The 15721-nt window shown below is 39.4% G+C and overlaps 1 protein-coding gene across 6 annotated transcripts in view; it reads left to right on the forward strand.

Moving 5' to 3' along the window:
- The window catches only part of PTPN5 (protein tyrosine phosphatase non-receptor type 5), an 80535-nt gene extending 72496 nt beyond the window's left edge, over nucleotides 1–8039 (forward strand). For all 6 annotated transcript variants that reach the window (XM_071558842.1, XM_071558840.1, XM_071558839.1 and 3 more), the window contains 2 exons: nucleotides 2201–2314; nucleotides 5995–8039. In XM_071558842.1, the coding sequence (XP_071414943.1) occupies nucleotides 2201–2314; nucleotides 5995–6088 (208 nt within the window). In that variant the 3' untranslated portion in view covers nucleotides 6089–8039. The remainder of the gene's footprint in view (nucleotides 1–2200; nucleotides 2315–5994) is intronic.
- Nucleotides 8040–15721: the final 7682 nt, after the last annotated feature.

A 15721-nucleotide genomic window follows, 5' to 3' on the forward strand; every position in this document is an offset into this window, starting at 1 on the left:
GAGTTGGGAAATGTATGCAATTGATAGTAAAACTGAAGTATCAGTAAAAAGCCCTGGCAAAGATGAAAACTTCTTATATGGAAGGAGCAAAATCCTTACAGTGGTTGAAGCCCGATGAGAAAATTATAATTATCATTCAGAGCAGAAAAAAAATAGATGAAGATAGACGCCTCTGTCTTCAGAAAGAAGTAGAATTATGTACTTATCACTTGTAGACACTGCTAACTTGAGAGTGTGCTAAGCAAGAACACCTACTGACCATTATTAAATCAGATATACTGGATGATTTTCATCCAAAGGTGTCTAAAAAAGTTGGTTCACAGATTCTAAACCATTACAGTTTGTAATATCTATAGTTCTTGGAAAACTGGAGAAGTTCCAGAGGGCTAAAAGCAAGTCCTGTTTTGCCAGTGTTTAGCAAGGTTAAATGTGATTACATGAAAACTACAAGTCAGTTGTCAGAGCAGGTATTCTAGGTAAATAGCAGTAAGACTGATAAGAGATGTAGTTATCTTGCTAGTGTAATCTTCCATAATTTCAATAAAACACGTTTTGCCAAATTGATTTTTGTAAGGAATTTTACTTAATTTTGCATAACATTTTCTAGGAAACAGCAAGTGGTTGCTCTCCAGAAGCTGTGGTAAATGGGTATTATACAATGAGAATGTTTTTAAAGAGTCTCTTGGCATGAATGTTTGATTAGCTTGGTGCCACCAAAGATCCATCTATAAGCTAATATGGAGTAAACACTAGTGAAAAATTTGTAGGATAGCACATGTCCAGTTTTTCTGCCTGTGTTTTTAAACATAAGGTGTTGTCCAATTTGGGAGAGTTCAGATAAAAATAAGAAATGGTTTTTAAGAAGGTCCCCTTTGTCCTTGAAAATCTGTGACTGCCTAAGGTTCTTTGAAACATCATGGTATTTGCTGCAGGTGAAGCTGCTGGTCACCATGTCACTCTTGCTATGCATATTTGTTTTGTCCTCTTGTATGGTTCATCCCTATAACAAAGTAATAATCTGTAGAGAAACTGGGCACTTTTATTTGAAAAAAATACTAAGAGACATGGTGATAGGATTATAAAGTGTTTTATGTGGATAATGTGCCACTCTCGTGCAGTCTTGGAGGGATTATGATGTTGTCTTCGCCACTGAGACACCTGCAGCTTGTCCTGGAACAAGTGCTGTCCCAGTGCTGCTTGCTTTAAATAAAACTAGGTGGTATTCCCTCCCTTTGCAAAACTCTCTGAGGTCTGTGGACAGGAAACGGTATCAAGAGCTATGTGCTGTCCTCTGTTTGGTTATGGCCACCTGGAAAATGAAGGACTTTGTGAACAGCAGTGAACCGCGAATTCCTCTGTTGATTGTCCCTTTGTTGCCACTGGTTTTGCGTTAAGACTTTCTCACCATGTAAATGAAAGCAGGATTTCTTGTACTTGTGTCAAGTAATTATTCCTGAGTATGCTCATTTAATTACTTCATGCATAAGAAGGGCTTCCAGCATTTGCTGGTAGTTTTATAGGTGATAAGAAGAATTCACAGCTTCTATAGCACTGTGCCTTTGAGAATAAATTCAGTTCTTGTCGTTAACCAAGGACTGAATTAGATACAAAGGAGTTTGGGAAAAAGAAAGAAGTGTCTTTAATAGTGAATTTGTTGTATCCTGCTCTAATTCAGAGAATTACTATATTGTAGATCTGATCAGCATATGGCCTCACACTTACTATACTGCTGCTAGTGTTAAGTATTTAAGCAAGAGTTGGGTTTTTTGATGAACCTGTGAATGAAACTAACTTTCAAGAAGCTGTTAGAATTAAAAATATCAAAGCAAAGTTTGCCTTCAAAGCAAGAGTTGCCATCAACCCAAAGCTAAGAAACACAGTTTAATTGCTTTTTTCAGTGGTTCAGTGTCAGGTTGAACAACATATTAGGTCAAATGGTATCTAATAGTCCATTTTTAGCACTCTATGTGCAATGTTCACCCTTTTGCTATGAGTGGCTCACACTTAATTGTGTCATCCCACTGAAGTTATTATCTTTGCCTAGTTAGGGCTTTATGTCTGGAAGCACCCACCTGGCAAAAGTTGGAGGGGAAAAAAGGAGTAATGGGGTTTGTTCTGGTTTAATACCGTTTGTTTAACAAGAAAGCTCCAAAGTCATTCTGACATTTCCACTGCCTCTCTTTGTTTTTCCCTTCCTTAGTGCAGGCATCGGGAGGACTGGCTGCTTTATTGCGACTAGTGTCTGCTGTAAACAGCTGAAGAATGAGGGCATAGTTGACATATTGCGAACAGCCTGCCAGTTACGGTTAGACAGGTAAGAAAGCCTGCTTCCTTTCCAGAAAAATAAGAGGAAGATGATATTACTTCCCTTTATTTAAGGAGAAACAAATGGAAAGAGGGGAAGAACAAAGGCAAGTAGAAGCGAAGAGAGAACGTTCCTTGCAGGAAGTTGTCATGTTCGAAACTGTTCTGACTTGTAATCTTCGCCTGTTTTATGAGCAGTAGACCTTAATGAACAGCTCCTAGAATTGAGCTAGATTCACAGCTGGCATAAAAATCTGCTTAGCTGCCCATCTATGTGCAGCAAGGTATGACCTTTTACCAGCTGAGGAATTAGCCCCATTCTCATACAGAAGCAAAGGCTCCAAGATTCTCCTTTACTTAAGTTCAGAGACACAGATCATGCCTTTCCTCCCAGGTGGGGTAAATAAAACTGGTCTTACGTGCTTGTAGGAGAGACATTGCTTGGAGAGAGAGAGTATGCATAACCTGAAGTATTTGCAGACATATGAAAGGAGCTGTGAAAATCTCCACAAATTCAATGGTTTCCAGTTAAGCATTTCTTAACACACCACCTTGAGTTTGATTATGAAGTAAACAGACTTGAGTTTTGCACCAGAGATGTTATTTTTCCTCTCCCACTGGTTTCAAGTGCCATCAAAACATGTCTCAGCACTCTCTCTAATGATAATGATAAATGTAGTCAGGGGAAGAGATGTCACGAAAAACATACCAAAGATTTTTCTAAGGGAAAAAAAGAACCTCAACCCCACGCTGAACTTTATTTCAGATGAGAAATTATGCTCAGTGGGAGGCAGAAAATTAAATGCTTGCTGCCCTGCTGTGGCTCTGATAGACAGGAACCTGCAGGGGCTTAGAGATTTGGCTGTTTCAATGGATTTCAGGCTAGGCAAGGAAAGGCTTCTTGAGGAAAAGAAAACCAGAATATGAATGGTGAGTGCTGATCATCCACAGACCAGTGAAACATCTATCTGGATGTAAAATATCTTGTCTCTGTGACTAATGTTACACAGAAAAATAGCCATACAAATGAAGGTTGAAGATGCCTGCTTACGAAGGAGTGTGATACAGAAGGCCAATTAAAAATACTAGCTTTGCAGGGAGAGGGGAACTGGCAGTCATTTTTAGAGGCTGAAGAAGGGAAATCACACTTAAAGGACACCACAGAGGGAAAGGAAGACTGCAGAAACCTCTGTAGCTGCCATGTACCTCTCAGGAGTGGGATGGGATAAGAAAAAGCCATTTAAATGTCATGGGATAAAATACGAAAGATGGAAAGCAGATCACCATCCTTCCTACAGAAGTGGGTGGTTTCTTCAAAGACTGAAAAATGGGCCTTGGAACTCATGCTGCCATCCACTCTCATTTTAAGTTAACTCCTGCAAAAGCTCCAGGTGACTTCAAAAGTAGCATGATATGACAAGACAGTGTCCAAGCAGCTGTAGGAAGGGAGACTGTCTGTGTCTCCTCCTCTTGCCTGATCATTACTGGCTAGAAAACAGGGTGAATGGGAAGGAGTCACCAGCTACTAAGAGATAGTTGCATGCAGGCCAGAGTAGATGTGTAAAGGAATGCAACCTCTGTAGAGAGGTTGGCATTAGCCCTGAGAACCACCTTTCGGGTTGCTATGGGTGGGAAGAGAACAAATGTTTCTTTCCCTTCGTTCCCTCACAGATCCCTTGGAAAATTCCTATGCACTGAGCCTTGCATCAGTGGCCAACAGTTGATTCTAAAATAACCTAGTATGACTGAGGAGAGGAAGTAATCATTCCCGTATTCTTCACACAGTGCTGAGAGACATTTGCTGTCATTGTCCACAAAGCAACTCAGATTTGAAAGGTTTCTGTGGCAGAAAGGGGTGAAAACATTATTTGTCTGTCTTTGCCAAAGCCTGGACAGCAAGCACATGTCATGGCGTGCATATGTGTGGGAAGGGAGGAAGCCACTGCATAGCAGGGAGTTGGATAAAAATGAAAATAATTTCCTGTGGTCTGAAATTCAATGGCCACCCTAGTGCTTGTGTTGCTACAACTTCAGGCTGCAACCCCACCGTTAATGGAATTGGTTGGGGACTAATTGTCATATATGACTAATGTTTCTTGTGTGTCACAGACTGATGTAGATGTATTTCAATGCTGTGTGCAGCACAGAGGGACTCAGAATCTGATCAACTGTGAGCTTGTATTAAGTAGCTAGGAAATACATTTTTTAGAAACACAGTGGATGTTTCCCACCTTTGCTAACTGATGAGGGGTTGTAGCATGGGTCCCTGCCCTTCCCTTCATTGTTAAGTGTTGTTTTAAGGAGCTGCTTAATAAAGTAAGTGTAAGAGGCTGAAGGAGGAGATTGTCTTGCCTGCTCACCTGTTCCCTACTGGTATGGTTATGGTGTGATCCATAATTGTTAAGCTGAACCCCATAGAAGAGGGCAGTCCCCTAAGAGAGTGTTAGCAGTCTGCTATCCATTTGGCTCAGACAAAGAAACTTCTCATTAATTTCCTCTGGTGAAGGTTTCTAAGGAAATGCACCACATGTGCTCTTCTTCAGACTGACAGAGTCTGCTTGGCTCTGGTCACCCACGGATTAACCATGTTGCTCAACCCCACTTGTCACTTCAGACTCCTTTTGGCACTGTGGTCCTGGGATCTGTGTAGCAGCACCAATGCTGGCACAATTCTGCATACACTTTTTGTGAGTGTGAGCCATGGGTTTTAATTGTTTTCATAATGGATTATCAAGAGGTCATATTCACTTTTGATGGGGTACTCTTAGCAGAATGTTAACTATCAGTAAAATCTGCTTAAAATGAATGACTTTATCCTGATTCTTTTTGTTAATTTCTGTCTCCCCCTGTAGTGCCCATGTGTTGGTTAATACATTACTTGCAGAAATAAATAGGCTAATGATATCTGGAAAATCAAACTGGTTTTGCTCCTGCTTACACTTTCTTTGAGGTTTGCAGTTTTAAAGAGAACAGTAAAAGCTGAAAAACAAGCTGAACCAAAACAGATTACTGTGCTGGGAGTCTTTGACTTTCAAGGTATGCACAGAAGTCAGCTTAGTTACAAATCTGAGTAACTCTTCTAAAGTTATGTTTTCTGTTCCAAAATCCTGCTAGCTATCCCTAGAGCTCCCTGGTGAAGTTGACAATAGCATGGTGTGGGTGTCATAGAGAAAAGAATCCTCATTGCAGAATGAGAAATTTGCATTAGTTGTCTGGCCTGGCCTACCTCTCTATAGCCTCAAATTCAGTCCTTAGTGCAGCTGTGAAGTCTTGGATTAGCTACTTCCCCTCTTTATTCCTTCTGCTCCCATCTATCTCTCTATAGCTTTAGAGTGGAGATTGCTTTTCATGGTGTTTAAAAGGGTGCTTGGAGTACAGGTCCTCATAATATGAATGTAAATGCTAATGATGTTGCCTTACAGAATAAGGACCTCTGCTAAGGAAAATGAACATAAAGCCCATTCCTGTTCTCACTACTTCTGTTCCTTGCTTAGCAGAGACTTTTAAAATGGAGCTCGAGGTCAGACTGCAAGCTGGGTGCAATCAAGGGGCACTTGTCACTCATTTCAGGAAGCTTTGGAGTAGACCTTTGGTGTGGAGCACAAGTTTCATGTTAGCTGTGCTATTTCCTCACATGTTTGCATGTAATAAGACTGCTGTTTCCCTTCACTTTTCTTCTTTCCTTTTCAGGGGAGGAATGATCCAGACTTGTGAACAGTATCAATTTGTCCATCATGTCATGAGCTTGTATGGAAAACAGCTCTCTAGAGCAGCAGAAGAATAAGTGTTCATTATATTCCTAAAGGCTAAAGCCAAGAGAACTTTTGACTGCATTCAGATATATTTCAGATCTGATAAGAGACACATGGTAACCTGGCTGTTTTAGCTGGAAAGATATATTATTTTACTTTGATATTGCTTTTACGCTCTTGTTTGCATTGACATTTAAGAGCTGAGGTACACCTTGTCTTAAACATATGTGACAGGACATAATCTTCACCAAAAAAGGCTTATTTATACTGTAAATAAGAATTATAGCTTCATTTGTTACAAAAACAAGAAAAAAATCAGAAAAAATCTACTGTCTTCAGTTTGCTTTTTTTTAAAAGATCATTGCTAATAAATCCAAATACAGTGTGAAACTTTTTGAATTGTCATGCTGAAATGTGCCGTATGTTGACTAAGCTTGAAAGTAACTTTTTGCCTCTTTCTGATTGTTTTTACATATAAAATTACCGAATACTGTGTATATTGTAAACTTTCTGAGCCTCTGCATTGAAAGATTCAAGTAGATTCACATTGAAATGATGTTTGACGCATCATGTTTTCTTGTTTATTTTTAATAAAGCAGTCTAACACCACCAGTGTTATCAGAACTAAGGGGGGAAAAATACTTCAATTAAATGGGTCAAATTCTTGCCTCAAATTCTTACCTCGAATTCTTACCAGCAGGGTACCCCAGTATCATGACAGCTGGGTGAATCTGAAGCAAATAGTAGAAATAAATCTGAATGTAAATTCTTCACGCTTTACCTTTTCTTTGTCAATATTTTGGCATCTCAGTCATCTGGCAAACAGATTTGATTTTTGCAAATAGTTTCTGTTTTTAAACAGACCACAATTTCAATACAATTTCCTCTGAAATGTGAGAGTCAAAATCAGATGAGGAATTCTATGAGTTCATATTTATTAAAATTCTAAAAATAAAATCACTTACAATCTATGAATTTAAACTAGTTTCATAGCTTTGAATTAATTGAAATTAATGCAAATTCTACAGGCAGCTTGAAAAAATAAATCTGTCTGAACGTGTTGGCTGCTTTTTGGTAAATTTGCCCTCACATCAAATTTAGACAATCATTTGCCCATTCTGACCACTAGGCCAGTTAGCAGTGTTTCTTTTTCAGTAATACAGACTGCTGCCCATGTGTTTCATTTTAGACTTCAATCAGGCTGTGAAGACCATATTTTGTGTTTAATGCTTACAGGTAAGCACACGTTAAAGTGCTTCATGGGAAGAGAAAAGCGGAGGTACACAGGATCCTTGACATCAAAGATGAGTGTTTTGTGAATAGAAGCTGTAATGACCTACTAAAAGTATTTTTGCTTCTCTTTATTTGTAACAATAACCAAATCTGATTGCTTATATTGGAGCAAGAGATTCTGCAAATTTACTGCACTTCCTTATCAGGAGAAGGGAAAGCAGCTCTCAGAACAATAAGGGCTGATCCTGCTCCCACTGACGTTTTGCCATTGACATCATTAGGTGTGGGGTAGGGCCTGAAATGTTATGCCTACAACTTCTTCACTGTGGGGAAAATTTCCCATTATTTCAGTACACATCTTTGTGTTTACTCTGTATCCATGAACCTGTAAAAATCCTGTCTGCAGGGTTTGCATGAATGTGTGGCAAAATGTGTTATCTTTATACCACTTGATTTTATTGCTGTATTTAAAATATTTTCTTCAGTGAGAAGCTAGCAGGAAGAACTGGCATTCTTTTTTAAAATACTGGTGGTAGTCATTAAATAGAGCAATAAACTTAAGCTTTTGAGCATAACATGCCTGTTAGTTTTATGTAAATCTCAATAGCTATATTCTCCCCACTGCTACCCATTTTTTCAAGGGGGTAACTACTCCATCTGAGCACTCCTTAGAAATAACAAAATCACCACTGATGTTCTGAATAACATTGTATGTGGAACTCCCCATAAATGTTTTCAGCTGTTCAGTATCCTTCAGTGTCAAAACTGCCTCAATGAATAAAATAACTTGCTCTGTCATCAGCTTCCCGTGCATCTGCTAAAGAAAATTTGTTGACCATTTATAGGAGTGTGCATATATAGGAACAAAGTTCATTGTATAAGCTGCCTTCTGCACAAGGAGACTTTCTAGAGGAGAATAGTTTTATGGCAGATGAGGTATTAAGGGCTCTAACACACTGACCTTGATGTCCTTGCACAGATCCTCAGCAGGTGTTAATAGTCAGTGCTTCATTGACTTGAATAGAAGTGAACAATTTATACTGATGAAGGAAATCCAGCCTGCTGTCCATTTCCATTCTACAACGTGTGGAATGTCCTGAGAGAGTGGTAACTGATAAAACCAGGCTGTTTTGCATCAATTCACTGCTACAAAGCACATGTCAGCCTAGTTGCACTAGTTATGAGGGCTGCACTGCTGCCATCTCATAGCAGGCAAGACCATACCACTTGGACAGGATCTAAATATTCAAATGCCTCTTGAAATGTTGTTTTGTCTAAAGGATTTGAAGCTAATCCTCCTATTTGCTCTTTGGCCTTATCATAATTAATATATTTCTGTCTCATTTTTTCTTTAATCTTTTTAAAATAGAATTTGAGGTCTGAAGGACCTTTTATCAGCTGTTTTGATCTCTTCTGACAGCAGAGGTAGTCTTAAGAAGTGCTTAAGATTAGCAGAAAGGAGCTCTGGCCATGCACAAGCACTTGAGATGAGTGGGGCTGCTGCTTCTGTAATCAGTATGTTTGAAACTGAGTTGACAATAGGAACTAAGTTAAACTATGTGTCTTGCTAAGTTTGCCATTTCACTGGGCACTCTTTCTGTGTTAAATGAAAATTCCAAGCATACTTCACTCTCTCCAGCTCACTGCCTGGGCTTCTTTGTACTGGAGACTACAGCATTAATACCTACAACACAGTTGTTTCCCAGAGAATTGGATTCCTCTCTCCAGATGGGTAAGCATCTAACAAACATGAGATGGTTTTATATAGAACCAGCTGTGATGTCTTCTGTTTCATAAGCTTTTTCACACTTTGTGAACAGGACAGACCCTAGCTCAATGCCATGCTTATTCACTGGTCGTTTGGTCACTGGTCATCATGCTTAAGCAGTTTTATCCTGTTTATATTTCTCTCATGGTAACAGAATAATGGCATGTTCTGTCCCTTTGTAGGTAGTCTGAGATCAGCAGATACCAGAGTTATGTAAAAACAAAAACTAAGATTGCACTTGAGCATAAGAGCCATCCCCAGATAAAGCACATTTCACTCTCTGAAGGATCAAGATAAGGATGACTTGGTCAAATTATTCTGAAATGTCAACTATCCAGCAGTCAAGTAGGGTAGAAAACTGATTTCTTGCAAGACTTTCAAAAGTATCTATTTATTCTGGACTTTTCCTCTATAATTAATCTAATTTGGAAATCTTAACCTGTGAATTTGCAGTTGCAAAATGAGCTTGAGAATAAAGACATCACTAAACAGGGCTTTGCTTCCTGTCACTTCCCTGCTCTCTCTTCAGTGGAGAATCATGCAACTTGCTCATAGGTGGCTTTAGAAAGTTTATGACTGTTGATTGTGGGGAGGTTTCAGAAGTGGACCTGACCTATTGCTTTTTTATCTGCTCTTTCTTTCCCTGTAAGCCAGTTTAAACAAAGGGATATGATAAATCTAAAATTTGTTAATCAAAACTATGTCACTATATTTTTGACATAAAGTATGCTTTATAGATTTGCTATGGAGAAAAAACCAAAGCACTTTTTCTGAAATACGTGAGGGATAACCTTGTTTCTTCTGCAATGTCTGTAGATGTGTATTTGCTGGTGTCTGTAAGAGTGACTGTCAGCCTGGAATAATGTAGGGCAGCTCAGGAGTTCTACAAGGGGAAGAGCAGAACTTCATTCAAAAGCACAGAAGAAATATGTGAATGAAAGGGGCATTTGCAGCTTCGTGCGTAAGGTACAGGCAGTCAAAGCGCTGCCTGCTCTAGGCAACACAAGTGTCAATTTCTAGTGCCTCGAAGTGACTTTCACATATTGACAAAGAGGTTAATTTCCTTTCCAAGGAAAGAGAAAAATCCACTTTCCTTTGAACACTGATACAGATCAGACTCTCCAGCACCTGAATACAACAAATGCTACATTCTCATGGCCTGGTGTGAAAGTCACAGGAGGGGTTATGATTAGACCTGCCCAAGCCTGTGTGCCATAAAATCCCCAGCTGGGCAGCCATGTCAGGTTTACTCAGTCGATAGCAAAGCTGAATGAAGAGCAAGACTAAATTATTTACTCAGAATTAAAAGCCATTTTGGCAGCAGAGCTGGCAATATGGCTCAGAGCATTTGAGAAGATAAAGCTCAAAACAGTCTGGCAAAGGACTCAGGTATTGCAATTCCTGACCCTGTCTCTCTGCTGGACCATGCTACTAAACTTCATTGTTCCCTACTGCTTCTTTATCTCTTATCTGCCTGTTGCTGCTTAGGCTTAAAATGGAATTAAATAAGCTACTGTATTGCACAAGTTTTATTTTGATAGCCAGAGTTTTCCAGAAATCATCTCTTCCCTTGGAGAGAGCCTGACTTCAGAGGGCTCAGCTTGTTCTGCCTACCTTTTTATCTCAGAATTTAGGGACAGAAGTCTGCAGTTGCATGCACCTTACTAAAGGAGTTTCTCCTTTGAGAAACAGTAGCATTTGCTTGCATCGAGGTTTTCTTACTATGTCTGACCTTAACTCCCTTTGTCCCAGTAGCAGCTGCAAGGTGTCTACTTTCCTCTGTAAAGGGAAAGGCAATACCTCTCTCCAGGGATCAGAAGGGGAAAATCCTATACAGATCCTTTTACTCTTTTTTCCTTTGCAGTTTTAGCTTGTTTGCCTCTGAAGTGAACACAAGGAAGACTGTCAGGAATTAAGTCAAAACTAATAAAGTGCAACAGAAACCTCCTCTTGTAAATTAGTTTTGACTCCTTCTAACTCAAAAGAAGGAAAACCATATGTGATTAGTTTCACTACAACCACTTTTATCTTCTTGTTCTTTAGGCTGTTGTGAGGAATACAGAAAGCAAAACAATCAACACAAAGGTCAGGGTAAGGAAGCGATCATTCAGAGTCCTCCTCCCCTTTCGCAGGCTTGTGTCTGGCAGCGTGGCCAAAGTGAAAGGTCTCGTTCGCGTGCATTGGTTTTCCCCCACAGCAGTGTGTGTGCACACACAGGTGCCACAGTAGCTGGTGTCAGAACAGATGCATGAAGGAGGATTCATGAGCACTGTAAAGTGAACATAGAAGGGGAGTGCCTGGTTTTTTGAGTCAGTATGAACAGGTGGGAGGAGGTGGATCGGGTTGGCAGTGTTTTGGTTTTGTTGGGGAAAATACAGCTTCCAGCCCAGATACCAGGTTTCTCCACATCTAAGTTGGGCTCTTTTGTCTTAGATTTAGAATACTGAAGAGGTAAGTGGAGGTTAGTTTCTCGATATGTTTATTAGACAACCAAATAATAATACCTTATCCACTTTACAACATGACCAGTCTGATTTCCATGCAATTCTGATTTGATCTGTGTGAATAAGAACATGATCTTCTAGATAAGGGAGCACCAGAGCATCTTGTCTTGCTGGATTCCTTCTTTAGCCTGTGAACTACAGCATGTGTTTATTTTGGCTGTCTGTATGTGGTATTTTTTCCTCACTGGAAAAGTTCACAATGTTTCAACCTCTGCACTGTTTTTCCTTGAATTTTGTGAAACTTTTCACCTTCCTCTTTCTTTCCTAGACTAGCAGAAATCACTTTAAAATCATCAGGAAAAGGTGCTATGTTCCCAAAGGTTGGGGGGTGGGTGGGCAGTGTTGGTTGGCTATTGCTTTTTCCAGAGTTTACCCCTATAATTATTCCCATCAGCCTGTGGAAGTTGGCTAGATTTTTATGTTCTTTCGTTTTCTAAGTTCCTGTGTTTTGTAAAATATAACCCAAGTGTCTCTTGCACTAGACTCCTTTTTCAAATTAATCTCATGTAAATATGGAATAGATAACAGCATTCTGTTCCAAACAGAAATCAAATGTGGCCAGTTAAGCAGTTTATTGCTACTGTATTTTTTAAGCCTTAGTGGCAAACAAGATATGTCATTTGTGTCCTTCAGAAGGGATAGGTCTGTGTACACATAAAACAATCTCCTGTAGCTGCACTATGTCAGCACTGCTGTGGTTGACACTAGTAAACTGAGACAGCTAAATACACAGGCTGATATGTAATTCATTCCCTCCTGGAGAATTACCTTGCTCATTGGGAATGAAGTCTTTCTCCATAGGGAGAAGCATGACAGAATCTCAGATTTATTCAGGAATGGAAGAGAACCAATTAAAAAATTTTGTCTGTAATCTAAAGTTGTGAACTGATTTTCTAAAACACCAAGTCCCTGCTCGAGTCACTGAATGAACAGGCTGGACTTGGAAATTACAGTAATTGCTGCATGTAGAGCATTAAAATAAACAAAGCCAAAGCCTGGAGGTGTGAAAGGAGCACTGGGGAGTGTTTAATTTTTTCAAACCTGAACCCATATGTTTTGTTTTTAACATGAAAAACAAGACTGGTAAATTGTTCAGTAGTCTGACTTCGAACAAAGATTTGAAATGGTGTCAAAATCAATCACAAAGAAAACCTGGGCTTGTGGGAAGTAATGTTTATTTTTACATAAAAAAAGGTATACTTTTGACCTGAAGAAGATTTATTCCTTTTAGCTTCATACTTGAAGTTTTATTGTTCTGTTATTTCAAAAATGAGAAACTGCTGAAGCCAGTGTAAAGGATGTAACAACATACCACAAGAGGCCAGTATGTATTTAAATTTTGAACTACTGAAAGCCATGTTTGTCCATTGTAAAGGGATCCAGGGATCTTCCTAGGAGTGCAGTGATCTACAGGACTTCATGTGAACTGAGGGGCACAGGAAGGGTCAGCTCCTGTCCCTGAATAGGAGTGACCAGGACCTTAGCACCTGGATAAAAAGGTAAAATTTACACAAATATACATGATCAAGAATGTCATAATACTTTGTGTTCGCTGGCTGTGGGCAGGCAGGGTAGAAATTGGCTGTATGAGTTCAAAAACCTTAGACTTACATATGCTTTGCTTTTCCTTTCCTTCCCTTTCCAAGAAAGGAACTTTGAAAAGTAACACTAAAGTATAGCTCCTTGAGACACTTAAAACCAGGAGTAAAAGGGCTGTGAAAATTATGGTGCAGAGAAAACTCGGTTACCTACAAAAGAGTTAGTCAACCTGTTCAGTTCTGTCTTCTGTAACTAAAATTAAAATTACCACTTGCTTGTACCAATTCTTTGCTGTGTGTACTTCAGTGGTACTGACAAGTTTTTTCTTGAGATCTGTTTTTCCTGACAAATGCCTGCTGATGCTGTTAATAGCAGCCATAGTAAATAGTGTGATAGCCACACTGTTATGTGATGAGTGAAGTTAATCTCTCTGCAGAATGCCCATGGGTTGACTCATGTTCCTGAGACCAGAGGCCAGAGGGATGTCTGCATTATCATTTTGTTTTCTTTCTTGTACACAGTCGAGGAATGTAGAAGTTGAGTCTTGGTAATAAGCAGTAACAGACAAGGCCACATCCTTCAAGTGCAACCTTTCAGGCTCTGGAAGTCAGTTCCAGTCCCATAAAGAAGACTGGAGTCTTTTAGCATGCTGATGTGTTCCTTAGAGATCCTTGCTGGAGAAAGCATTCCTGAATTTGTGGGAAAACCTTCTCCACTGACAACACCCGAAGGTGAGTAACAATTGTTTTGGAGGAAAGACCTTTAGCTAGTTCATATTAATAACTGACTGTACTTTAAGGTGCTCTTCACTCATCTCATGCAGGCAAATACAATCTGTCATCTTCTATAACAGAAGAGTGGTAAACAAAATCAGGTGCAAACTACAGTTACCTATCCCCATCTTCACTGTTTTTAGAGATTTTTCATGAATCATTCACATCAGTGGGAATGCTGCTATTCATTTTAGCTGCTGAAAACTTGTCATTATTGATTTAAATACAGCAGTTCTTATTTATGCAAAACTCATGATTGAATCATTTGGCTGGGACTGGAAGAATGTGACCTTTAATGCATAAGTAAATAAGCCTTTCCATCATGTATAATCTCTCCCATATGGCAGATATGTAACTGTCTGAGATGACAGAAAGATCATATGAGTCTTTATTTTTTGTGATATATTATCAGAAAAAGTCACAAATCATCCCTGTCGGTGTGCAGAGAGCTGCTAATGAAAAAATTTCATTCCAGAATGGTATCTGTGATGGATCTAAAGTTGTAAGAAGTACAGTGAGTAAAATAAAGCAAGATTAATCTAATACCTTACATAAAACAGATAGAAAAGGAAATCATGATTTAAAATAAACTCAAACAGAGAAAGTAGGTAACAGGCCTTTGTTTGATTTCACTCAGTCATTCATTAATGCCAGTGTTTCTTCTTGAATTTTAGGAGACAAAGCAATATTCTGAGCTAAAGTTAGAAGAATCCAAACCCTATTGTAACATGGAAAAGAGAGAGTGAGTACCAATAGAAGGATCCAGAATGTTTTTGACAGTATTTTTAAGAAGCGTATGCCGTTAGGTCATTATTTTTTTATTTCCACACTAAGAACTGTAAAAAAAAATAAATATTTAGACACTATGTTATTCCTCAGCAAAAATAATAATATTTCTGTTCACAGTCAGCCTACTGCAGAAATGCCACTTTCAAATACTGCTCTGTGTGTATAGGGTGGTGTTTCTGATCAACAGAAAAAGAGCATCAGAACAGGAACCATTATTTTTGTTGCTTGGTTTTGTGCTTAGCATAGCAAAGCCCTAATGCATCTTGTCTGTTACAGAATCATAGAATGGGTTGAGTTGGAAGGGAAACTTGAAGATCATTTAATTCCAACCCCCCTGCTGTGGGCAGAGACACCTTTCACTAGACCCGGTTGCTCAGAGCCCCAACCTGGCCTTAAACACCTCCAGGGATGGGGAATCCACAACTTCCCTGGGCAATCTCTTCCAGTGCCTCACCACCCTCACAGAAAAAATTTTTTTCCTAATACCTAATCTAAATCTACTCTCTTCCTGTTTGAAACCATTCACCCTACATGCTCCTGTAAGTAGTCTCGCCCCATCTTTCCTGCAAGTTCCCTTCAGGTACTGGAAGGCTACAATTAGATCACCATGAAGCCATGTTTTTTCAAGGCTGAACAATCCCAATTCTCTCAGCCTTTCCTCAAAAGAGAGGTGCTCCATCCTTCTGATCATCTCCTCTGGACTCATTCCAGCAGGTCAGTGTCCTTGCTTCAACTGCCATTTGGGCAAAAAACAATGCTAAATCTTAGTAATTCATAATATTATTCAGGACACATGTCCCAGTTCAGCCCTGTTTAATTTGTGTTGTTCCATGGCTGCAAAAGTTCTGCCCTTCTTCTGTTCTTTTCCTTCCCTTGCTTTGTCCATTTCTCTCCTCTTTCCTTAATTCTTAGTTCCCCCTAATTCACCTCTTTTCAAAGGCAGTGCTTTGTTTGTAAATCTGCCAGCCAGGACAGGTGAAACTCTGTTTTTCTTTTCCTACATTACTCTAGACTCTTAAGTCCAACAGCTTCCATTCACCCTCCTCTGGTCTCTGTATT

The sequence above is a fragment of the Pithys albifrons genome, chromosome 6 (genome assembly GCF_047495875.1).
Source record: "Pithys albifrons albifrons isolate INPA30051 chromosome 6, PitAlb_v1, whole genome shotgun sequence".
NCBI classification, from domain to species: domain Eukaryota; kingdom Metazoa; phylum Chordata; class Aves; order Passeriformes; family Thamnophilidae; genus Pithys; species Pithys albifrons.